This window comes from Castor canadensis, chromosome 6 (genome assembly GCF_047511655.1).
Source record: "Castor canadensis chromosome 6, mCasCan1.hap1v2, whole genome shotgun sequence".
Classification (NCBI taxonomy): domain Eukaryota; kingdom Metazoa; phylum Chordata; class Mammalia; order Rodentia; family Castoridae; genus Castor; species Castor canadensis.
The window spans coordinates 315,583-339,917 of NC_133391.1; the positions used below are offsets into that span (position 1 = coordinate 315,583).

Here is a 24,335-nt window from a genome sequence, read left to right on the forward strand (position 1 = left end):
GGGCAGCAACAGGCCCTCCACGTGAGGGAACAGATGAACAAATGGACCACAGCACGGAGGCCCACAGGCCGGTTCCGAGCAGCCACGGGGGCTCTGAGGCCTCGTGTCCTGGTGTCCCCTCCACGCGCACAACCCGCAGACGGCTTTGCAGTACGCCGATCCCGTGGAAAAACGTCACCTCGGGCGCACAGCAGTGACCCACACAGCATGGCCCGGCCTCGGGCTCTCTCGGGTCACCAGAAAAGCTTCCAACTGCAGCTGGAGTCCTGCAGGGTGAAGGACATCTTCCACGCACACACGGGGCGGACACGACCCGGACAACGGGACCCACAGAGGTCTGACGGGCACTGAGCCACGAGGCCACGGGAGGAGGAGGCCGCCAGGTGCTCTAGGCTGCCCCACGGCTGGACGAAATTCCTTATCATTGCCTCATTGCAGCTGGCACAGTGACAGTCTCTTTGTGACAACTTCAAGAAGCAACTGGAAAAAAACGTGACCACAAACGCCTCTCAGGTCCACAAGCTTTGCAAGGATTTTTTGGTTTTTTTCTTCCCCTTTTGGTTCAAATAAATAAATATATATACATACACAGAGCAGACTTTCAGGTGTATAAAACTGGTAATATTAAAAATGCAAAGTTCACCTTTACAGAAACCAAAATGAAGAAACCACACGCACACAATTCTGTGAACAAGTAATGTGCAAGAAAAATAAAGAACAGAAGCTGGGGTCAGGCTGCAGTAGCAGGGTGTGAGCCGGGTACCAGGAGGATGGCGGTTCGAGGCCAGCCTGGGTTCACAGTGAGTCCCCATCTCAAGTAATATCCTGGGCATGGTTGTGCACACCTGTGATCCCAGCTTCATGGGAAGATAGCAGGGGGGAAAAGGAGACACAAAGCCAGAAACATTTAGGAAGGGATGCATAGGTAGATATACCATGTTTATTTTAATACATTTCATTAGTTTGCATCCTGCAAAAAAAAATAATAATAATAAAAATACCGTTGCAAAGTCCCAACAGTTAACAACAGCAGCCTCACGTTACCGGCGGAAAACGTCATCCAAGAGATAATTAAAAAAAAAAAAAAAAAAAAAAGGAAAGCTAGGCAGACAGTAAAAAGGAAAAGCCTATAATCACTTTATGGTGTAAAAAAAATCCGCTTAAGGCTCTCGGGAAGATCCCGTGTAGACTCAAGCTGGGGAGAGACGAGGCGGGGCCAGCGGTCACCCCCGGCGTCATCGTCGCGCCCTCCCCCCCCCAACCCCGCGTCCCCGGGGCAGGAAGCACCTGTGCCCGCCTCGGTGGACGGGACGCAGGACCCGGCCGGCCACCCGCTCGCCGCACGTCCATCCCTGGTGGCCCTCGTGTCGCCCGTGTCTGTTGTTGGCGAGGGTTTGTGGCTTTGTTTTTCTCGCTCACTCATCAGGAAGCTTCGTTCTGTCTCTCCGAGTGCTACAATGCCTGCTTTGATGTCACAATGAACAAATTTACACTGTCCCTTTGTTCTCCAGAGTTTCTTGGACACAGTTTTGGGATTTTTTTTTTTGTGGGGTTTTTTTTTTCTTGTTTTTTTTTGTTTTGTTTTTTTTCCACGGAGGAGAACAAAAGACCTTACTCTGGCAAATACAGCACCGTACACAGTACGTTCAGGAATGTCACACGTCACATAGATCCGTGTCCCGAGAGGGCTGCGGGTTCATCCTCACCTCACATCTGCGGGGGAGACAGAGCGGAGAGACAGAGGCTGAGACCTGTGACCGAAAAAATGGCTGTGGTCAGGGGTTGGGGACGGGGACGAACAACAGGGGGACATTTGGCCCAATCAGGGGGCACGCAATCCGAATCAAGCAAGCCTGAATTTTAAATAAGAATCACGTTTGCCACATTCTGAAAGAACTGGAGGACTCGAGAGCTCCCCATTGTACAGGTGGGGAAACTGAGGCACAGGAAGGCTCTTTGGCCCTTCTTTCTCCCTTTCTTTCTTCCAAGTTAGAGCGTGGGTGTGATTTCTGGCACTCTGGCGGCCATTTTAGGCCGTGAGGCAACCCTGATGCCACCAGCCACACAGTGGGGTCCCTGTGATCAGCTAAGCTTGTTGTTGTGGTGCTGGGGATCTCCATCACACATTCCAGCACAAACACTGCCCATGGCCCACAGCGTGGACATTGGCCCTCGGAGACTTGGGGGTCTCGGCCTGGCTGCCTTAGCTCCCCCCATCGTTACCCACAGGAATGGGGTGCCCAGCGGGGCGGGCAGGTGTCCCCAGCCACACTTGCGGGGGAGCCGGGGCTCTCAGACACTGGATCTCTCAGGAATCTCCTCCAGCCTATGACTGTTTGCCTTGGATGCTCTAAGAGCAAGGACCGGGCGGACAGGCTCCAGCTCTCCTGGGCCAGCCTCACAGTCTCCTGACACACTCCCCGGGATGGCAGATGAGAAAACAGGTACTTTGGCCCTCTTTGTCCCTTCCTGACTCTTCCAAGCCTAGAACATATGTGTGACTGATGGAGCTTCAGCAACAACCTGGGGCTATGAGGCAGCTATGACTGATGGACACCTCCAGCCTCAGACAGAAAAGGTCACGGATGCCACCTTGGGCTGCCACCTGCTCCAGAGTCCTGGTCTTACATGAGAGCTGAGAGCATCTCTGTGTCCCTGCGGTTGCCGGTTACAGGGCTGAATGTCTGGGATGCTCACAACACATTACCAGGTGTACTCAGCTTCTGTGTGACCTGTGTAAGCCTCAGGTTCTCCATCTGCCAATGGGGTCACTCGTGACCCCAGCTAGTGACTGTCACAGAGCCACAAATCCAGAATCCCACCCGCTCCCCCCGTGTGTGACGGATCAATGGCACAGAACCCAGCAGACACCAAAGCGCTCGGGCCAATCAGGGCCCAGCTGCCCCGTGCACGGAAGCTGATTGGCTGGTGTGAGCAGCTGATTGGTCCCCCAAGCCCTGCGGGGTCCCCGCGGGGACCAGATTCCAGCGTCCAGCACAGGGCAGGGCCTGGCCTACCTGGTCGGCCGTTTTAGGTGGGTTTTAACCTTTTCCTTTTCCGTTTTTTACCTGACTCCCTACGCCTTCCTGTCAACGAGAGGGCACAGTGAACACCTCAGGTGTCCATCTCTCGAAAGAAAATGCGGCCACCCCAGCAGAGGCACCTCCAGTCAGTCAGGCCTCTGGGCCAGGGCTGCCAGGTGACCACAGCTCTCTCTCAGGGGGACAGGGAAATGAAGGTCAAGACCCTGACCAGCAGAACCCTGCAATGTCCACCTTCCCACCTGGTCCCAAACACCCTCCCCCCACCCCTGGACGAGGCCTTTGGCCACCACGGCTCACCTGACCCCAGCCCCCACTCGACGCCAGCCCTGTGGCTTGGCCAATGTCCACCCCACGTCTCCAGGTGGCTGATCCCATCCTGGCCGTTATTCACCCTCTACCCGCCCATCACACAGTCACCCACCCCAGAAGTCTGGTCAGGTCGGAGGACCCTGGCGGGGGGGACGGGGACAGGGACGGGGACAGGGGCAGCCACTCACCCGTCTCCTCTTCTCGATGATCAGGGTTCAGGCTGGAGGTGGCACAGGCACACTCCAAGTGCTCCTCCAACCTCACCTGCACCTCTTTCAATTTTGGCTTCTTCCTGACGTATTCCACCTTGGCCACCTGCAGAGAGAGCAGAGCCCCACACGGTGAATGGAGAACGGCCCAACCTTGACCTTCGACCTGTGACCTTCCAAGGGAGGAAGGCAAGAGGGGAAAAAAAAACAAGCTCCATTCATTTCCATTGTGGCCAGGCATGGTGGCTCACATCTATAATCCCAGCACTCAGGAGGTGGAGATCAGGAGGAGGCCAGCCCAGAACAAAAAGTCCACAAGACCTCATCTCAACCAACAAGCCAGGTGTGGTGGGGCACGCCTGTCATCCCAGCTACAGAGGAGGTGTGAATAGGAGGATTGAGGACCAGGCCAGCCCAGGCCAAAAAACCCTAATTCAAACAATAAGCAAAAGGAAAAGGCTGTGGATCAGTGGTAGTGAGTCTGCCTAGCAAACACAAGTCCCTGAGTTCAATCCTAACAATGCCATAAATGATAAAAAAAATAAATAAAAAATCAAGCCAAATGCTCTCCAGTGCCTGGAAGAGCTGGAGGCTTTGCACACGGCACGGTGGGTGGGGCGGCCAGGGCGGGAGGGGAGGTCAAGAAGGGTGTGGTCACTGCACATTTACGTGCACCGAGACAGGTTCCAATGTGTGTGCATGGCTGAAGAAAGAGGAGGGCTGGAGGTGTGGTTCAAGTGGTGGAGCACCTGCCTAGCAAGTGGGCGGCCCTGGGTTCAAATCCCTGATACCGCAGAAAAGAGCCAGGTGCATTGGCTCACGCCTGTAATCCCAGCTACTCAGGAGGTGAGAGATGGGGAGAACTGCAGTTCCAGGACAGCCTAGGCAATAGTTAGCGAGACCCCATCTCAACAACAAACCAAGCCTGGTGGTGTACCCTGTAACTGCCCAGTCAAAAGCAGGAGACTCTGCCTAGCAAGTCTGAAGCCCTGAGTTCAAACCCTAGTACCACTGAAATAAACAAATGCTGAATGATATCATCCAATAAAAAGTTAGATTGGAACCCAGGACCAGCACCTCCGTCAGCTCATGTCCTGCCTCCCTGTGGTCAGTGTCCATACGGAAGGGTCCGGCAGGCCTGGGCTGTGACCCGGCTTTGCCCTTCACTGGCCAAATGACCTTGAGCTCAACACCATGTGCCTCTGTGCCCATCTGAGCTTGGGAGGCTCTGAGTTCAAAACCCCGAAAAGAAAGGAAGGAAGGAGGGAGGGAGGGAGCCATGGCCACCGGCGGATCCTGCTCACTGCAGGAGTCCCTGCCCAGCTCCTGCCCCGCTCCTGCCCACGGTCCACCGAGAAACGGCTGAACGCAGCCCCACAAAGCCTGACAACACCCCATGTGCTCCCCAGCCTCAAGGCTGACCACACACCAACCTCGCCTTCTCAGAAAGGCAGGCCAGGGACCCCAGGCCACCACGGAGGCCACAGCGGGTCCAGGAGGAGACACAGGTTCAGAGGCAGGGAATCGGAGCCTCCCATCACACTGCCTGTCCACAGCACACGGTCCCCCAGGGCGCTGGGACAGGACCATGGTGTGGACCTGCCTCCCACCCCTCCCCAGGGAGCAAACGGCCCAACCTCCAGGCTCAGGAGCCACAGACTCAGCCCAGCCCCACATGGCAGCGTCCCAGGCGCCACGGCCCATTCTGTCATGAGAACGGCGTCCACCACCCTCGCACAGATGTGCACACACGCCCCATCATGGGCACACGAGACCTGTCAGGGTGAGGACGCAGCCAGGAGGCCAGTGTCCCCGTCCTCCCCCAGCATGGGGGCCAGACGGTGTCTTTAGACAACTCCCTCCTGACCACTCCACCAGGAGGCAGGATTGTCACCGCTAGGGACAGTTAAGTCCCCAAGGTGACCCTGACAGCATGGGTGGTGGCCTGACCAGAGGCTGAGAAACAGTCACTATCGAAATACGGTGAAGCCATGCACACAGTAGGTGCCTTATCTGTGCCTATGATCCCAAAAACAGCCCTCAGGGATTCCCACTTAACTCCTGACCATTCACTGGGGAAACTGAGGCTGGGAAGGGTACAGAGCTCAACCTGGGCTGCCTGGGTGGGGACAGCATGGTGGTTAGCAGTCACCTGGTGAATGACCCTCTAGGATGGGACCAAGTGTCCATCCCAGGCCCCCAGGGGAAGGTGAGGGAGGGGATGGACATTTTGACCCATCTTCTAAGAGGGTCCAGAGTCCAGGAACTGGTACCCCCCGTCTCCAGGGCAGAGGGGTCAACCCTGCACTTGGGCTGGACAGCACCCACACAAGAAAGGTGTCCTATGGAGCTGGGGACAGGCTCAGCCTTCCCTGCCACAGCCACCGTCACCTCAGCTGAATTAATGATTAACCCGCGGAGCAAAGGGTGCCGGGCACGCAGCGGGTGTGCGAAATGCCGAGGGCTGCCTCAGGTGTGAACGCAGCTTGCCAGGTATGAGCTCAGCCTGTAGGGCGTGGGGCCCCGGGGTCAGGGGTCAGCCAGGTTTCGCTACGTCAGGAGGCGGGAGAGACACCAGCCGAGGACGGCGCACGCAGGCCTCCTCTGCGAGCTGCTTCCTGGGTGCGGCTGTGCACGTCGGGTACCTGGGCTCAGGGGGACCTTGGACCACAACCTACCCCTCCCCAGGTCTGCTGGCCCAGGTGGGAGAAGTCCGTGGACGGTGCCACAAGACACCTCCACTGCCACCTGTGAACTGGGGACATTGGTCACACCCAGGGAGCTAGTGAGAGCAAAGTGTGGTCTCCCATGCGGACGCCCCTAGAACCAGGCCACTGTGGATCTGCAGGAGCTGGCTTTGACAGTGTCACTATTAACACAAGGCCCATGTCAGCAAAATCAGCCCCAAGCTCTGCACAGGCCAAGCCTATGGTCCCCCCGAGGCCCCAGTGTCCCCAGTAGGGACAGGGAGGCCCCAGAGACCCTCCCATCTCCAGGGTCTGGATAAACCCCAGCAAGTCAAGAAGAACAGTCAGAGCCCACCTGTACCCAGATGTCCCCAACTCTCTGTGAATCAGGAACTGACAAGCCTGCCATGCTACAGACCCAGGCCACCGAGGCAAGGCACCAGGGACAGGGACAGGTGGGCCACAAGACCCTGAGGCCAGGCTCGGGCAGGACACTTGCCTTGCCCATGCCCTCTGCGTAGGTCAATAGTAGCTTTGCCCACACGAGGCCCAAGCCCCTCAGGCCAGTCTCAGCCCCCCGACCCCAGGTTAAAGGCCAGCCTCGTTCTTCCTCACCGAGTCGGGGGAGGGGGACACCGGAAGCACCAGGACACCAGCAATGCAGCCCTACGGTCACCTGGCGGGGCTGCTTGAGCCGGGGACCCACTTTCTCTCCAGACAGGCCCGTGTTTATCAGAGAAAAACAAACAGCGGTTTATGACTGCACCTGCTCGGGGAATGTGAGGATTCCAGCCGCCCCGGCACCTCAGTCTGACAGGAAACGGCTGCATTTTTCCCCCAAGAACACGCTATGAATTTCCAATTGTCAAAAGCTGCCTCCGTGAAAGATGGGTCTGAAGCAGAGGCTATGGTGTCCCCAGCATCCCACTTAAAAAGTGCTCCCAGGCCCCACACGGACCTTGAGTTGGGGTCCTTACACTCCCCCATCCCCTAGAGGGTTGTGGGGTACACCTCTCAGCCCCACAAGCCATCCTACCTAATGCACTCCCTGTGAGCTCACCCCAGAGCGTCACGCAGCCAAGCTGGCACCCGGGCTGTCACAGGGGACTTGTCACCCATAACAAAACTGAACCGAGCACTGCCACCTTACAGCCAGTTGTGTGGCCATGGTTATTTATGGCCTGTTCCACAAGCAGACAACATGCCTAGCGTCCCCAGGCTATGTGCTGGGATCTTCTTCTCTCTCCGCTTCAGAGGCACCGTGGCCTCTGAACAAGTACAGCCTACTTGGGAAGTGGGGGTTGGAGGCTTCAGGTGAGACCCTATCAGAAAAACTAACTATAAGCAAAAGGTGGCTGGGCCCAGTGCCTCACACCTGCAATCCCAGTTACTCAGGAGGCAGAGAGCAGGAGGATGGCGGTTCAAAGCCAGCCTGGGCAAACAGTCTGCAAGACCCTAACTGGACAATACGCAACACAAAGAAAATGGCTGGCAGGCCAGGGTGCTGGGCCTGGGACGAGGTCTCCTTTTCAAGTCTCCCCAGGGAGAGGACAGCCGAGCTCTAGCCACACATCACAACGGGGCTGTCCTGGGCCAATGGCTGGAATATCCAGTCCTTCATTTTGTCCAGTCAATAGGGCCTACGTCGACCCCAGCATGTCCGATGCCCAGTGTCTAAGGCGGTGCCACTGGGCAGGCTCCCACCCAGCCCAGGATAGATCGTTCACCAGCCTGGACCACACCGGGTGGCCACTCCAGTCTCACCACCATGTAAAAGGCAGGGCACAGGGGCACCTACATTTAACCCCAACACTCAGGAGGCTGAGTCTGAGTTGCAGGCCAGCCTGGGGTACCAGAGCAAGACCCTGTTTCAAAAAACAAAACAAAACAAAAAAACCCCAAAAGGGCTCAAGGAGTAGAGCACCTGCCTAGCAAGTATGAGGCCCTGGGTTCAAATCCCAGTGCTGCCCAAAAGAGAACCATAGATAGAGGAAAGGAGGAGGAAGGGATGGTGGGAGGGGAGGAAGGGGAGAGTCACAGCCCCCAAGAACCTTCCCCAGTCAAGCAGACCTCTCCTTGGTTGAGCCGGCACCAGGGCTCTGCTCCCCAAAATGTCCAGTCTACATCCCCTGAGGAAGAGGCTGACACCAGGCCTCAAACTGGACAACAGACAGGGGGCCGGAGCCTGGATCACCCACTGAGGCCCCACATGGCATCAGGAATGGAATGACCCCAGACTCCAGGGCTCGCAGCCCAAGGGACATCAGTGCCCCGCCTAGCTGCTTCCCCAAGGTAGAGGCTCCTCAGCCATGTCCTCCCAAAGACCCCACGCTAACCCCAAACAGCGACCTCTGGGGGTGCGCACTTCCTTCAAGTACATGGTTTCCAAGTCCACCCGTGGGGGACCTGACCGACCCTGTCACCTTTCAGACCTGCAAGGCCCAGCCCCGCAGAGCTGAGGCCCCAGCCCCGGCTGCTATGGACTGACCACGCATGTTGGGTCCTGGCTCGTGAGGTTGTGTAAAATCATACGCCAGCCTGAAACCGCCCTGTGCAGGGCGGTGGCCAGGTCAGAGCTGGCCTGACCCCTGACCCCACAGGGGCCCCAACCAATGCAGGCTCACACACAGCAGCTCCCGCTGGCCAGGCCCACTCCGCTCCACGCTTTCGAGCCTGTTGTGAGGGACTAGAGGACCGAGCAGGACACCAGGAGGTCAGACGCCAAGTGTTGACCGTGAGGAGCCAAGCACTGGAAAGCCAGCCGGGCTGGGACGCCTGGCCACCTGTCCCCAAGGCTGACATTACTGGTGGCCTACATGGTTCTAGCATGGTGCTGGGCCTGGGACTAGACCTCCTCTCCAGGTGTCCCCAGGGAGAAGACAGCCCAGCCCCAACCACATACCACAACCCACTGCTGACCACCTGGGGCAGTGACTGGAAAGTCCTGTCCTTCAGTTACCATTGCGTCCAGTCCATAGGGCCCCACCCCAGCATGTCCAGATATCCAGAGCCTGAGGGGGGGGAGGGGCTGGGCAGGCTCCCACTGACCCCAGGATCGATGGCTCACCAGCATGGGCCACACTGAGTGACCACTCCAGTCTCACCACCATCTAAAAAGCCAGATGTAGGCAGAGATCAGGAGGACCACAGTTCGAAGCCAGCCCAGGCAAATAATCAGTGAGATCCTATCTCAAAAAAACTCATCACAAAAAAAGGGCTGGTTGAGTGGCTTAAGGTGTAGGCCCTGAGTTCAAACCCCAGTACCAATCCCCCCACCCAAAAAAAAGCTAGATGTGGTGGTGCCTGCCTGTAATCCCAGCACTCTGAAAGGTGAGACAAGAGGACTGTGAGTTTGAGGCCAGCCTGAGCTGTTTCAAAAAAAAACAAGAAAAGTCAAAAAGGCTGGCGAAGTGGCTGAAGTGGTAGAGCACCTGCCTCTCAAGTGTGAGGCCCTGAGTTCAAACCCCAAAACCATAGAAGAAAGACCAAAAAAACTGGAATCTGGACAGAAGCCACTCCCAGCAGGGTGGACAGGGCTGCCAACCTGGCCCCACTGACCCTGTTTTCCACTCACACAGGTGCAGCACAGGGCTACAGGTGAGTCAGGGACCCCAGGCCAACCCCAACTGTCCAGGTCACCATCAGCTGAATCCCAAATGGAGTGGATCCAGCCTCCTGTTCAGCCTCCACAATGGGCCTCCTGTTCAGCTGACCTTCCGTCCTCTGCCAGAGCCCCTAGTGTCGAGGGCGGGATGCTCCCTCCCTGTCCTGGGGTGGGTGGATGTGGGCATGGCGGGGGGGTGAGGGGAGTGCCCTCCTCAGGAGGAAGCCCAGGAAGGGCTAGCTCCAGCCACAGGACTCCCTCTGTCCCCCTCTGGCTGACCGGGATCCTGCTGGACCAATGAGGCTAGGGGGATAAAGCAATATTCCTATGACGTAGAGAAGGGGTTCCCTCAAGATGGACACCTCTGGGGGCCTCAGGACACACACGGCTCACTCAGGTGCAGGGCGACACACCTCTGCCCAGCAGATCCTCACCCAGGGATGCAAAGTAGGGACAATGGAGCTCCCAGACACTGAAACCCAGGGACCTCAGTGTCACCCTTCACGCTAGCACCTGTCTTTCCCAGCTCCCACATCTCAGGTGCTGAAGGACCCTCTGTGCCCACACAGAAACATCTATCCTGGATCCGCCCTGCTGCCCAAACCCAAGAGAGTAAGACAAGAGAGTAAGTACCCCTGATTCTTGGGGTTGCAGGACCACCATACACCACAGTTGAGAACCCCAAGGCGGGGGACGACACACAGTGTGGCTGGTGACAGGGAGACCTGGAGGCCCTGGTCACCCCTGTGTACAGCCTCTGCCCGTGGGGGCTCCCCAGACAAGCCCCCTAAAGCCCAAAAAAGGCCAGGTTTTTTAAAGGGTATTGCAGTGGGATATAGGATTTGCTCACTCAATTCCAGGAATTCCAAGGGGACCAAGAGGTCAAGGTGAGCCCCAGTTAAAGGTCTAAGATGCTTGGTCCTGGGATATATAAGGCCCACTGAGGATGGGCCCTCACCAAGAAAGTGACCTTCTCCTCACTCCCGCCAGGGTCCAGGGTCTCGGGGGTGGGGGAGGTGGGGGGCTGATGATTTCTGGAGTCAAAGAATCGGGCTAAGTTCGCACCCAGAACTGAAATCCTCAAACCTACTTCGGGGACCCTACACTCAGAAGCCTGGGTAAGGCAAAGGCAGCTGGCTACCACGCCAAGGGTGTCCAGCCCTTCGGCCACCCAGACTAGGGGCCATGTCCGTCTATACCTCGCCACAGTTCACATCTACTTGTTCTCGGTGGGCGGGGTGGGGGGGTCACAAAGGGATAGTAATGGGGTAAAAACCAACCAGAGCCAGTTTCCAGGCTGTGAAGCCCCAAAAGGGTCCAGTCTCAAAGGCTCCATCCGGCCTCAGTTGCACGTCATGGAAGCCCATAGACACCTGCCCTCTAACCGTGTCCATCTTAGAGGGACGTCTAGAAAGGGACTGAGCCCAGGATGGCGGGAAACCCTCCATCCAGCAGGGAGGTCAGCAGCCCCAGCCCCCGGGAGTGCTGACCCACTATGCAGAGGGGTCAGACTCTGTCTGACACCATCAATCAGGCCCAAGGCCCAGAAGCAGCAAAACTGTCCCCAACACTTAAGGGGGACACAGCAAGAACTGTGACCATGTTGACTACCCTATGCCACTCCTGGAGGTCACCGTTGCCAACCCCCTACCTGGGGCAAGCCGTGAGGTGGCCCCTAGTGACCACAGGCTGGGAGCTGACAGCCAACCTGGACATCAACCAGGAGACCTGCCAGCTCTGCCCCAACACTGCATTTTTGTACAACTGCCCCATCCCAAGAACACGTTATGGTAACCCAGAAGGGACAGTGGCAGGGTGGTGGGAATCATGGGGGACAGGGAGGGACAGCTCACCTTGACACTCCGGTGGTGGACCCTTGAGGGCTGGCACTTTACACTGCTCGTGTTACAACAGCCCGTGCAGCGCTTAACCTCCACACACGGAGGCCAGATCAGGAAGTTGGCAGACGTGGGGTCCACCTGGCTCCGAGGTATCTCGTAAATGACCGTCCTGGTCTTGCAGACTGCAGGAATGGCTTCCTCTGGAGAGGAGAGAGCTCAGTGAGTGCAGAGGCCACAGCTACAAGCACTCATTCTCCTGAACCCCTGCCCCCTGGGTGGCCCAGGCAGGGGCTCACTCTGTGACCCCACTGCGCTGCTGTTAGGTCCAGTACAACTAGCTGGACATGCTCTCCAACAGGCACCCACACAGGAGCCAGGAGGAGCAGAGCCCTGGTGGCACAAGGAACTATCTGACCCCAAAAGGTCAAGGGAGGCCAGGGTTGCCCCTGGGGACAGAGTTCAGCAAGCCTGGGAGAGGCCGAGACGTACATCAAAGCAAGTCCAAGGGGTAGGAGGACAGAAAGGCTCAGTTGGAGTCCTCGTGCCTTCAGGGGCCTGGGACCTGCTGACAAACGTCACCGAGAGGCCACCCAGCCACCCTCCAAGGAGAGGCAGCTGTGCCACAGCCCCGAGGAACCCATCTGCTGGCCAGGTGTGACGACAGGATGAGATCTCTGACGTGAGTCTGAGCCACACACCTTCCTTCCCTTACAGCCCAGCTGATCGCTATGCCGTGAGCACCTGGCAATGTCCAGCTGTGGAAGTGATCAATGGGCAGCCTAGACACAAGCTCAAGGAACCCGGCAAGAGGTGGAGGGAACCCGGCTGGCTCTGGGAGACACCTGTGGGCAGTGAGCCTGGAGCTGGACGGAAACGGGTCTGCAGGGGACCGAGGTCCAGCCCAGCAGCAAGCCAGCAGGGAGGGGCACACACCCTACAACGCAGAACTGCCCTCACACCACACCCCAGATGGCCGTCTCTCTCAGGGTGACACAAAGGAATGCTTAAACTGAATGAAGACTCCTCTGGGTTAGGTAGGGTAGGGGTCATGCGAGCTCCTCAGTGTTCCTGAAACAGTAGGCAAGAGCAGGTCCAAGTGTCCTTCCTAGCTTTGTGGAGTCCCTAGACAAAGACCCTTCTGGTACCTCTGTAGTCTTTCAAACAGAGGACCCCCCAACCCCTGGACCCGTGGCATGCTGCTCTGGGGTGGCCCACACCTGCTGCCCCTCTGTCTAGAAGAGGCCCAGAGAATCTGGCCAGGTGGGCCAGAGGGTCAGGCTGGCCAGGGAGAGGACTTCCTTCAGCCCAGGCCCCCCACTTGGCTCATGGACAGACTCCCATACCCCAGTGTGGGTTAGAGACTCTTCAGTACTAACCGGAGGGCTGTGGCCTGATGAGTGTGTAACCCAGTAACATCCCCTATGCACACACCACATCCAACAGTGGAAGATACAAAACCCACTTTGAGATATACTCGCCCAGCATCACACAGCAATGAACACCAGCCTCAGCTGGACAGAAAGCAGACAGTACCCCTCAGACAGGCTAGGACTGGGTGGGTTGCACCCAACAACCCCACCCCAGAGCAAGAAAGCACAGACAAGGCCTTGAGAGAACTGAAACACCCCCTCCCCACCCCCAAAGGAGGCCCAGGCAGAGCCCCAGCGCCACAGGGTGGGGTTACGGGCAACGGTGTCCACGAGCATCCAGCCGCAGGACGGCCGGCTTTGCAGCCTGAGCTGGGAAGCTCACCAGTGCTCTCATTCGGAGCTGCAAGTTAAGCGAACCCTCGTTCTCCAGCAAGGCCTCTTGCAGACAGGCCCCGACAGGACCGGCACTTAAGGAATTTATGAGTTTCTCTCTCTCCTGGAAACTCTTGGCTCGGGCGCGACTTGCAGAGGGGCAGGCAGGAGACACACTGTGGAGGAGGAGGAGGGCGGCCTCGCTCACTCGCTCACTCACTCGCTCCCTCGCTCCAGAGAGGGCAGGAGGCCAGAGCTGGGGGCCAGGCCCGGCCTTTGTTTGGTGGAGGAGGAACGGGTGGCTGACTGCGCCTGAGGCCACAGAGTCCTCCTCTGAGGACCTGGCACAGCCTCTGACTCACTCACTCACCAATACTTCTTTTCCTCCGAATGGGTACAGGCCGCTTCTCAGGCGCATGCTTGGCGCGGGCCCCATGGCCTCTCAGGCTGGTCTCCAAGGCATCTTCAGCCCCTGAGGTAAGAGAGAGAACTCGGTCACCAGCCAGCGTCCACACCTGTGCACTGTGCCCCTGGGGCCTGAGCAGCAGGCGCTCTACCGGCGAGCCTTCAGAGCCACCTGGCACAAAGGACACAGCCTAACCCCCACCCCAGGACAGGCAGGTCCCCCAGACCCTTTCCCCAGGATAGGTGGGACCCCGAGCCTCTGCACCCCCATACAGCAGGTTCCTTCTCCACCCCAGGACAGGTAGGTCCCCCCAGTCCCTTTCCAAAGAACAGATGGGGCCCCCAGACCCTTTACCCCCATACAACAGGTTTCTCTTCCATGCCAGGACAGGTAGGTCCCCCAGTCTCTTTCCCCAGGACAGGTAAGACCCCCTCTCAGATCCTCCACCTTCATACAGCAGGGTCCCCAGCACCCTCCATCCTCCTAAGGGACTTTTCAGATGTACAGTGGGTAACACTGACAACCACAACAAAAACGGCCTCATCATAGACGTCCAGGACAAAGCTAACCTTTGGTGAAGGCACTCAGGTGGCCTCCCCCTATGGTACCTGGAAGAGGCCACAGCTAAAGGCCGGCCCATCCCAGAACCAATCTGGGTCACTAGCTGGGCCCATCTCCCAGACAGCACTGCCATTGGGCTGGACGGAAGAAAAGGGGCAGCGGCCACAGTTTCCTGCCCATGTGCGCACGGCTCCACCCTCTTGCAAAGCAGTCCTTGATGAAGTGTCCTATAGCCTCAGAGGGGCATCGGAAGCAACGCTAGACTGGGCAGCGAGCCAGCCCCCACTCGTTCCTGAAATAAGCCTGCCTGCTCTGAGGCCAGAGGCCATGAGAAAATGCCAAGAGGGGCAGAGTGTAAAGTGTGTGGCAGCTGCAGGCCTGAGGCAGGAGTCCAGTGCCCGGCAGAGAAGGCAGTCAGCTTGCAGGAAGGACAGTGGATGGTCCCCAGTACCTGCAGGGATGCGCACTGGCCCCAGAGCTAAGACCAGCACCAAGAATCCCAACCCCCCCAGGACACACCCACCACCCATTCGGGTGGCAGCGTGACATGCCAGTCCCAGATGTCTGTGATTCCTGGGGACAGGGGAGCACACACAGCCTGATACAACCCACACCTGGATCAGGCGAACCCCACCTCTTGGGACCTAGCTGGAGTCCCAAGACTCCAGGACTGGGGACTTGCGTCCAGCAGTTAGGACTCTCTTAGCTTCGCTAGGAACCTATCCTGCACCTTCCTGCCCTGTTTCAGGACCTTCAGTGACGGCTGCTCACTGGACCACAGATCGAGGACCCTAGAGACCCAGAATGTACAGCCTGAGGTCCTTCTGCCCGGCTCACGGGGACATCACACTGTCCACAAACCCATGGGAGAAACCTCGGCGTCTTCCACCCAAGACGTCTGCAACCCACACACTTATAACGAAAACCGAAAACCTTGCACGAGGTGTGAATAGCAAAGACAAAGTCTGAACAGCACCCAAATTTTCATTTAAAATGACTCAATGTTCCAACACCACAATTTTCTTTCTTTCCTTTTTTTTTTTGAGACCCAAAATAAGATCAGAGCAGAACTACTCATGCAGTAAGAATGCAGTAAGAATAACCCATCAACCAACTGCTACGAGGAGTATTTTTTTTTCACGAAAAAGTGACACGATGAGTCATGTCCTGGTGGTGGCCGTCCTACCATCCATCACCAAACCAACGAACCACAGGTCTACTCTCAGCATCAGCTGTGGTCCTGGGATGCGTCACCTCCCTGTCACCTGCTCTAGCGGAGTCGCACCCTTCCTGTGCACACAGTAGGCACTTATCAGCTGAGAAAACTGAGGTCCAGAGAAACGGAACAGACAAGGACAAATGGCTAGTGAAGGGACCCTCCAGGGCAAGGGTCCAGCATGCTCAACTCCCAGACCCCAGGCTAAGCAGAGATGACCTTTCTCTAGACACAAGACGGAGCAGGGGACAGGTCCTGCCTAGTCAGAAAGCCCACCCTCTGTCCCCTGCATCGAGATGGGCAGTGACAATCCGTAGTCTCGGGTAGCGTCCACTCTGATTTACGTTGGTGGAAAAGTGACTCCAGCCAGCAGTAACTTGGGAGGCATGTTCATCAAGAGGTCTTGCTTTTGTCTTGATGCACAGATGTCTGAATGACAACTGAAGACAGAGACTCCTCCAACTCCGTCCTGGCCAAGCGTGACCGGCCTGGGATGGAGACATTTATGGGCCAGTTATTCAATGACCCATGGGCGCCTGGCCAGCAGGCTGTGGAGAACAAAGCGCCAAGCTCCACACACCTGACGGCAATCAGGCCCAACCCTCTGGTCACTGCAGGACCATGTGCAGGACCCTGGACCCCAAAGCCACACACAACCCCAACACACATACACACGGTCAAGGCCACCTCATATTTAGTACATGCTGTGGACTGCTCCAAGCTCGGTGACAATGTGCAGGAATTCTGCTACTTCTAGAACCTAGGTCACACAGCCCTGCAGCTACAAGTCTGGGAGGGAATAAGGCCTTCCCCATCTGTGACATGGGCGTGCCTCTAGCTCATTGGATGAACCATGTGTCAATCACAAAGCTCCACCCACAAAGGTGAGGCATAGACTCGGGGACCTAGAATACCCCAAAGCCCACTTCCTGCTGCCTGGAAGGCTGGAAGGAGGGACACCAAGGGTGGAAGGTCCACCTTGGCTAAGTCCCAGCAGTAGGGGTCAAACAGTGTTTCTCCCTGGACCTCTGTTGTCCCCTGCATGGTCACAGGCTCCTGCCTGACCAGGATGACTAACAGGTCAGTCAGACCTAAAGAGAAGAAAGCAGGGCCAGGAGAACGGAAAATTCTCAGAAATGACCCCCATAACTGTCTGCAAACTTCCTAGCAGCCTGACACCACTGGGTTTTTCACTTCAGGTGGGAACAGGATTGGATGGGGGAGGGGAACCAATACTTATTCAGGAGCCAGGGGACACGCTGGTCCTCAGGCCAGAGACTGAAGTCCTATGGATCTGTTTCCACACTTGGGGTGAGGGCTGGACAAGGAGGGAGGACACCCACTTTGGGGTTTGTGTCACAAAGGATCCCCAACCTCAAGTCAAAGTTGGAGAGCAAAGGAGGGAGGGCATGAGGAGCCCCCCACACACACTAGGTTCTCAATTTCCCATTCAGACCCCCCAATTGTCTGACAGGTGGTCGATCGGAAGGACTGAGCTCCACCCCTGTGTCCCCTGAGGCTGGAGGGAGAGGCTCCCGGGACATTCTTACAGCAGCAATTTGAAACCTGTCAGGACTGGAGCTTTGTGCAGCCCCCAGGAGGCCCCAGGTCAGGATGCCAACAGCCCAAAAAAAAAAAAAAAAAAAAGAAACCCCACAGAACTGCAATGCTAAAGGAGTTAATGGGTGGGGGGTGGGGGAGGCGGGGCTGCAGCCAGAATAAGAATGGTCCCAGCAGAAAGGGAATGGTGCATTTCCCCAGGCATCTGACGCCAGGCCCACAGGAGGGCCTCAGCCCTATAGAGCGGGATGTCTGGGAGAGGCCTTCTCCCACATCTCCAGGACCCACAAAATGCAGCCAAGTGTTTCCCCAGCCACCCAAGCCAAGGCTCCACCTCCAGGCTCACAGATCAAGGGACCAGATCAAAATCCCCCTGGCCCAACTCTGATCTCCAAGTGAAACCCTACCCCACTCCTGATAAGGATCAGGCAAAAGATTTCCTGGGTCAAGAAACTACAAAACCAGCGGCCTTGTTAGAGGATGGTTTTGGCATAGAATGAAAACAGTTTGAGCCCACCATAATTAGGTACAAATTTCCAAATGACTAGGCCATGTGACTTGACTTAATTCCACCACCCCCTTGCCTAGTAGTTTGCAGGGAGAGGGGGGGAAAAAATCTTCATTTCCCTAAAATTCTCTCTTGGTTGCCTTTACAGCTACTCTTGCAGACAACTTCACCTCTGGCCTTCGGCAAGCCAGTGTTTTTTCTCCAGAATCCCCCTAACTCTGACCATAGAGCTCCCAGGTCAAGTGTTCACTTCGAAAAAGGTCGACCCAAAATGTGGAGGAGTCCTGATGCTAGAGTAAGGGGCTCTCAGGGAGGGAGTGAAGCACCCCAAACCCACACCCCTTTAGTCCTTGTCCACCTACCTGGGCCCTAATCTAGTCCAACCCCAGGAAGCCAGAGCTTCAAAACTCTGCGTTTACAAACTGTTTTCTAAAGTCTGTTGGCTCCCAGCCCTGAGGGGGAGCCCCCAAAATAGCCCAGAGCACGTGTGTCCAAAGCACGCCTTTTTTTATTGGATCGTGAAAGAGAGAAAACACCAGCTTCCTTGTAGCCACTGGGGGCCCAGCGGGCGCCGGGAGCGCAGGCTTCGCAAAGGGGTCCGGGGTCCTGGCCAGCCGGCTGGGCGCGCGCCCCGGGGGCCTCGCCAGGCGCACGGGTCAGGCTGGGCTGCGCGCCCACCCGTCTGGCTCTCCAGCTTCTCAGCCCCGGGGCGGGCGCAAGGCCCGCACACCTGGCCTGGAACGCCGGCGCCCTCTACGAACTTTCTGTGACACACGCGGTGTTTTCCTTAAATCTAAAAACAATCCTGGGGCGAGCAAAGCAGCCACAGGGAGAGAAAGTGAGTGACGACTAAGAGAGAAACGCCTGACTCATGCGCCTGGGCGTTTACGGCCAGGGAGTGGATTCTGACCTTTCGGTGCTGCGCTCCTGCGCGGTGCCCGGCCTGGCTGAGTACGGGGGGCGGCTAGCGGCGCGCGCGGACTCCCCAACCCGCCACCCGCGCCCTCCAAGGGCAGGGGCGCGATTTACCTACGGAGTCTATCTCCAGGAGTCGCTGCAGGTCCCGGATGCTGTGGATCTGACTGCGAGCCAGCCGCTCGATCAACTCGCGGGGAATCTCCGCCTCCTGCAAGCAGACCACACGGTCAGCACCAGCCAGCACTGGGGGGCCAGAGGAGGGCCCTCCCGTCCGGCCTGCGGGACCCACGCGCACCATGCACCCCCACGGGGGACCCTGGAGCTGGACGCTGGGGTGGGATTGGGTGGGACCCCCACGTCCTCCACCCCCATCCCAGTCTGCCCTTTGCAAAATACACACACACGCACGCACACGCACACACACACACACACACACACTGGACCCCCCCCCACCACCATCACCATCACCACCGCCTTTGCATCTAGAGACAAAAGCCCCCGCTCTCCGGCCCTCCCCGGAGGGTCAGTTACAAGAGGTCTGGGGGTGAGGGGAAAGCGAGGAGTTTCTGGTTTTAACAGTGAAATCCTTATCTAGAAACAGAGGGGCGAAATGCGTCACGGATCAACGACGAAAGTCAGCGGCAACCCCAACACTTTAATCTTAGCCAGAGGCTTAAATTTCACGCCCCGGAATCCGGGGCCGAGTCCGCCGTGGAAAGGGTCTCCCCTCGCCACCGCGCGCGCGCCCGCGCCCCACCCGGCCCCGGCCCAGCCACAGCCCCAGCGCCGACTAGGACGCCCCAAAGCAGCCGGCGTTTGGGAGAGACTACGGGGAACGCTAAGGTGACAAATCTACACCTCACGGCACTCCAGTTCCCCTTGCCCAAGACCACCCCACTGTCACCACTCGGCCTTCCCGTTCCCGACACACACACACTTTCCACCTCGTTCTTACACGGACTCGGGGGTCGCTGAGGGGCTCAAGCGCTAAGTTCCCACGGCAGGGGCTGTGGGAAGTCATTCATCACAGCAAAGCTCCTGGGGACTCGGGGGCAGGGGGTGGGGACGCCAGCGGTGGGAGGGCGCGGGCGCCTGGCCCGGCCCCAGCTGCCTCGCTCAGCCACCTGTAAGCAGGCCCCGGGCGGGAGTGCTCGGGCCCTGCGCCTGGCTGAGCTTGGGGACGTGGGGGACAGGGGCTGCGGCTCAGCCCTGCTCACCCTGCCCAGCCCCGAGCTTCCGCCGCAGCCCTCTACCTGTTTACCGGGCCGCCGGACTCCCACCCTCACCTCCCAGGGCTCGGCCAGCTCACAACACACCCCTTTCCCCGCTGCCCGCACCCCGTTACTGCATTGCCCGCTGCGCCCCCCGAAGTTTCTCCCCGCTCGTCCACATCGCCGCTCCCTCCGAAGCAGAGCGACGCAACACGCTGGAAACTCACCAGACACACTTGGGCATGGCAGAAAATAGAACCCAGTCGGGAATTTTTTTTTTTTAAATCAACCACCCTAGCAAAATAAAAAATACCAAAACGCCCTCTGCAGAGCCTTGGCGCTCTCCCCCAGATCAGCCGGCAGCAGAGGGGGGCGTGCGCCCGGGTTGCCGGGGGTGTGGGTGGCAGCGAGGAACGGAGAGCCAGAGGGGACGGGGCGCGGGGGTGGCACCCACCTCGGCCAGCGCGTGGGCGAGGTATCCGCAGCCGAGGAGAAGCAGGCAAGCCCAGGTCCTCATCGCGTCCCGAGGCGCTGGCGGCTCGGCAGGGAGGCGAGGCCGCGGGGCGGGCGCTCCAGCCGGGCTCCTGTGGCGGCGAAATTCAGTACCATCCCTCAGGGAGCGCGGCCCAGAGGAGGGTGGCGCGGAGAGCTGGGAGCCGGTGGAGCGCGCCCGGCGCGAGCAGAGAGTGCAGCGCCAGCGAGGAGGAGGAGGAGGAGGAGGAGGAGCAGGGAGTGCGCGCCCGCCGCGCCGGGAGCCTCCTGGGCCGCCGGGTAGGGGGTGGGGACGGAAGGGGCGGAGGGCGGGGGCTGGGCTTCCTTGGTGCGTTCCCCGTGCTGGCCGCCGCCGCGCTCGCTCCCCGCCGCTGGCTTTAGGAGCGACCCGGCCGGTAATTCAGCATATTTGTGGGCATCAGCCCCGGGAGGGACCCCGGAGCGAGGCTAGAGCCGCTGCCGCCACACCGATCACCTGTCTGGACGCCCAGCCGAGCCACCCCGCACCCTCCCCCGGCTGCTGCTCTCCCCGTGGGCTGCGGGCCTCCCTCCGGCCGGCGATCGCCTCCGGCCTCCTCTCACCACCCGCCGCCGCCGCCGCCGCCACCGCCACCGCCCGGCCGGGCACAGCGCGGCCCAGCACGCCGAGGCCCGGCGGCCTGCGTGCGCCCCTCCGCGGCGCGCCCTCGGCTACGGCGCCGCGCTCCGCCCTCCGCCGGCCGGGGCCGGGCAAGCGCCCGCGGCCGCAACGCCTGCCCGGGGGCCTGGCTGCGCCGCCTGCGCGGGCCTGAGGGCGGGCGCAGGGCCGGGCCGGCGCCGCCGCCGCCGCAGCAGCCGCCGCCGCCTCGGGGAGTGGAGGAGGAGAAGGAGGAGGAGAAGGAGGTGCAGGCAGGCCGGGCTCGCCGGAGTTGTGCGGCTCCGCAGGGCGCGCGTGTGGAGCCGGCCGGCGGCAGGGAGGGGGTTATAGCGCCGCCGCCGCGCCCCTCCCCCGCCCCCCACCCCACCCCGCCTCCCCGGGATTCCGGGCCCCGGACCCGCACCTCCGAAGCGCGCGGGGGTCGTGCGGACCCCGCCGCCACTGCATTGAGCACACACGCGCGCTCGCAGGCAGCTAGATCCATCAAAGCCCCGCGCCCGGCTCCCAGGCACAGGCGCCCGGGCTCCCCGCGCGCCCCTCCCTCGAGCTTGCCCACCCTCCAGTGCCAGCTGCAATCCTGCGGCACCGGGCGGGGAGGGGAGGAGGCCGCCTCAGAAGCTTCGCCGTCGCCGGTTCGCCTCTCTCGGGCCCCAGCAGCGGCAGAGGGCAGCTCCCAGAGCCTCTGCGCCAAAAAGGGCTAGAGAGCCGCGGCCCCCGGCCCGGAGCTCGGGCCGCTTTCCACCATTTGGATCCAGGGCCCCTGCCTTTCCCCCTCGCCACCAAAGGAGGGGGAGTGAGTCTCTGCGGAGAGGTGGGGCAGGTATAAGGGCACATCTGGGGCACTCACCTGGAGGCTACCACGCGCCCCAGCCCAGGGTCCGAAGCCCGGGACAACTGAATGAGGAACCTCCACCCACATTTCAGGTGGAGACCAGCCCAAGTCGGGGAGGGGGCTGTGGCCTTGTCTCATTCCCACCTGGACACCCCGCGCCCCCCTGGTCTCCACTCCCTCTCCAAAGGCTGGAGCACCCTGAGCTGAGTCGGGGACTGGGGGACTGGGGGGTAGGAGGGAAGGACGGGAAAGAAGCAGTGGCTAGTGGGGAACTCCTGGGTTTTGCGTCGGGATCCGCGGGCACACAGAGCGCCACCTCCGGTCAAGGCGCGGAACAGAGCGCGTTGCGGGGAAGCGCGACGCGCGCAGACCAAGGTCTGAGCGGGGGCCTCCCACCGAGAAGGAGCGGGTGCGCCCAAGCGCAGTGAATCCCGCCCGCCTGGACAGGTGGAGTATGACTCCGAAGGCAGATCGAGTGCCTGCAGGTGCCTCGAGGGGCATAGGAGGTGGCGGACCCCAAAGCTAGACGGCCGTGAATTCCGCCCGCCCCAGCCAACACCCCTCATCCTGCGGATTAACCAGAGCCCCCTGCCGCGGCCACCCTGACCTCCCCCTCCAAAGGCGCAGCAGGGAAGAAGGGGCCCTTTCGTCCCCCAGCTCCGTGGCTCCCGCATTTCAAAGGCCCAGTGGAGAGGGCGCTTCGGGGACACTCGCCTTTCTCCAAATACCTGCGGCGGGTGGAGCCGCTCCTGCGGCCCGCGTCGTGCAGTGTCCCCACCCCCACGTCCCTGCCGCGACCCCTCCGGGTGGTCAGAAGCGGGAAAACTTAGAAACGTTGAGAAGCACCTGAAAGCCTGGCTGTGTCCGTCCAGATGGTGAGGGAGACCCACTGGATGGCTTCCGAAGGCGTCAGAACGCGCACCGCCAGGTCCCAGCTGGACCCGGGTGGAGCCCTCACCTTCTTAAGTCGGGAGCTGTGCGCATCTTGTCCCCCGGGCTCCTCTCGGGCAGAGGGGACCCGAGGACACCGCTTTGGGGTTCAAGGACCCGGTGTGACAGTGAGTGTGGGAATTCAGGAGCAAGGTCGCGTTGCATTGCGGAGGGGCCGGCCCCCGCCCCCTCATGGAGGCCGCTGGTTCCGGGGGACCCCGCCTAGACCTACGCCCGGCGCTCCCGGAGCGCCCAGCAGGAGTTCGGGGCGGGCGGAGATCTGGGGGCGACCAGGGCGGTAGTCTGGGGCCAGGGCGAGGCGGGGCCTGGTTGCATCCTCCCGGACGCGGGAGCTGCGGGGAGCGCGGCGGAGGCATCTGTGTAATCGCTGGCCGCTATTAAAAATAAAACCGCGACCCGTCGTCATAGCGACCACAACAACAGCAGCAGCGCGAGGGTGGTGAAAACTTGTGTAGCCGCGCGCCAGCCTCCCGGGGGAACGCGGGCACGCGCGCCCTGCGCGGAACAGAGACCCTCCCCCCAGCCTGTCCAGCACCCCACCCCAGGTTAGCGGAAGGCACTGGAAGGTACAGACCCTCACACACACACCCCTCGACACCAGGTTTCCGAGAACTGGAAACTGAAGACACGGTGGAGCCAACCTAGCCAAGCGCGCACCGGCTTGGACCAGACCAGACGCCTCTCCTGCCTCGGTTCCTCCTCTGATTCCCTCTTGTTCAGACTCCTGGGTCCTTATTTCTGTGCTTGTAGGAGGGGGGACTGCACAAGGAGGTGAGGTAAAGAAGGTGGGGTGCAGGCAGGGCCTGTGGAAAATATCCTGGCGCGCGAGGGGCCATGGCACCTGTCCCTGCTCCCGCCTGGTCTGTGATCCCTGCCGGTGGGAGTGTCACATGCTTCCTTCTGGCTGGGAATCGAGTTTCACTTCCAGCCGCTATTAGGCGGTTCACACGGTTCACTGCAAACACTTGATAATGAGGCTAAATATACTTAGGACTCCGGGAGGCGTGGGCAGCCGCTGTCCGAGCGCGTGGGCGCGGCGTTCCAGGCTCCGCGGGGCATCCCCACCCGGACCTGCGCCCCGCAACACGGTCCCACCCCAGCCCGGAGGCCGTGGGCGCCGGAGGTCAGCCGGAGGGGTCCTGGCGGAAGCAGCGGGGACCAGAAAGTGCACCTGGTGGCCGCCCGGGATGTCCTGTCGCCCCCGGAGCCGGTGCTTCCGGCCTGTCCCTGGCGCGCCCCGACGTGCCCGAGGGCCCATAATTAAGGTGTGAGATGCTCTAAATAGGCAGAGAGAAGAGGGCACACAGCCAGCCGGGCTGACTGGCCTGCCTACCACTTGGGGATTTGCTCTCCCCAATCTGAGTAGATCTGAGTAGACAGAGACCCTTGGGCAGGGCGGTGGCCTTTCCTCAGGGCAGGGCGGGGCAGGAGGGAGCCCGCCACCTATATCACTGGTTACAATATACATTTTTGTTTTGCCAGTGGGGTTATTTCACAAAGCAGTTGTTTTCAAATGCCTTTTTCACGGGCACCCCGAAAAATCAACATATATCCAAATGCTGGGCCAGGCTCAGAGTAGAATGGGTTTCTCTACTGTTCTCTAGTGT

General features: G+C 59.7%; 1 protein-coding gene and 1 pseudogene across 3 annotated transcripts; one reads left to right on the plus strand and one right to left on the minus strand.

The window, feature by feature from the left end:
* Positions 1–926: 926 nt before the first annotated feature.
* Pdgfa (platelet derived growth factor subunit A) lies at positions 927–22,997 on the minus strand. 3 transcript variants are annotated; one of them, XM_074075372.1, is made up of 8 exons: positions 22,624–22,997; positions 20,271–20,400; positions 18,717–18,813; positions 13,807–13,908; positions 11,707–11,894; positions 3,542–3,668; positions 3,018–3,086; positions 927–1,713 (listed from the first exon to the last, which is right to left on the minus strand). In XM_074075372.1, the coding sequence occupies exons 2-7, from the start codon at positions 20,331–20,333 to the stop codon at positions 3,031–3,033; spliced, it is 633 nt and encodes a 210-aa protein (XP_073931473.1). In that variant the 5' UTR covers positions 20,334–20,400; positions 22,624–22,997; the 3' UTR covers positions 927–1,713; positions 3,018–3,030. The 3 variants fall into 3 exon arrangements, with proteins under 3 accessions (XP_073931473.1, XP_073931472.1, XP_073931471.1); XM_074075371.1 differs by lacking the exon at positions 22,624–22,997 and having other exon boundaries at positions 20,271–20,628; XM_074075370.1 differs by lacking the exons at positions 20,271–20,400; positions 22,624–22,997 and adding an exon at positions 19,561–19,647.
* Positions 20,599–21,797, plus strand: LOC141423835 (uncharacterized; annotated as a pseudogene).
* Positions 22,998–24,335: the final 1,338 nt, after the last annotated feature.

Bases quoted from the DNA above. Each gene is read 5' to 3' on its own strand.
- Pdgfa (XM_074075370.1), bottom strand. From the start codon at position 19,626: ATGACTTCCCACAGCCCCTGCCGTGGGAACTTAGCGCTTGAGCCCCTC. The intron at 13,909-18,716 runs GTAAATCGCGCC...CTCTTACCTCAG, and splicing joins CCTGGAGATAGACTCCGTAG to GGGCTGAAGATGCCTTGGAG. The intron at 3,087-3,541 runs GTGAGTGGCTGC...TCTCGTTGACAG, and splicing joins TCATCGAGAAGAGGAGACGG to GAAGGCGTAGGGAGTCAGGT.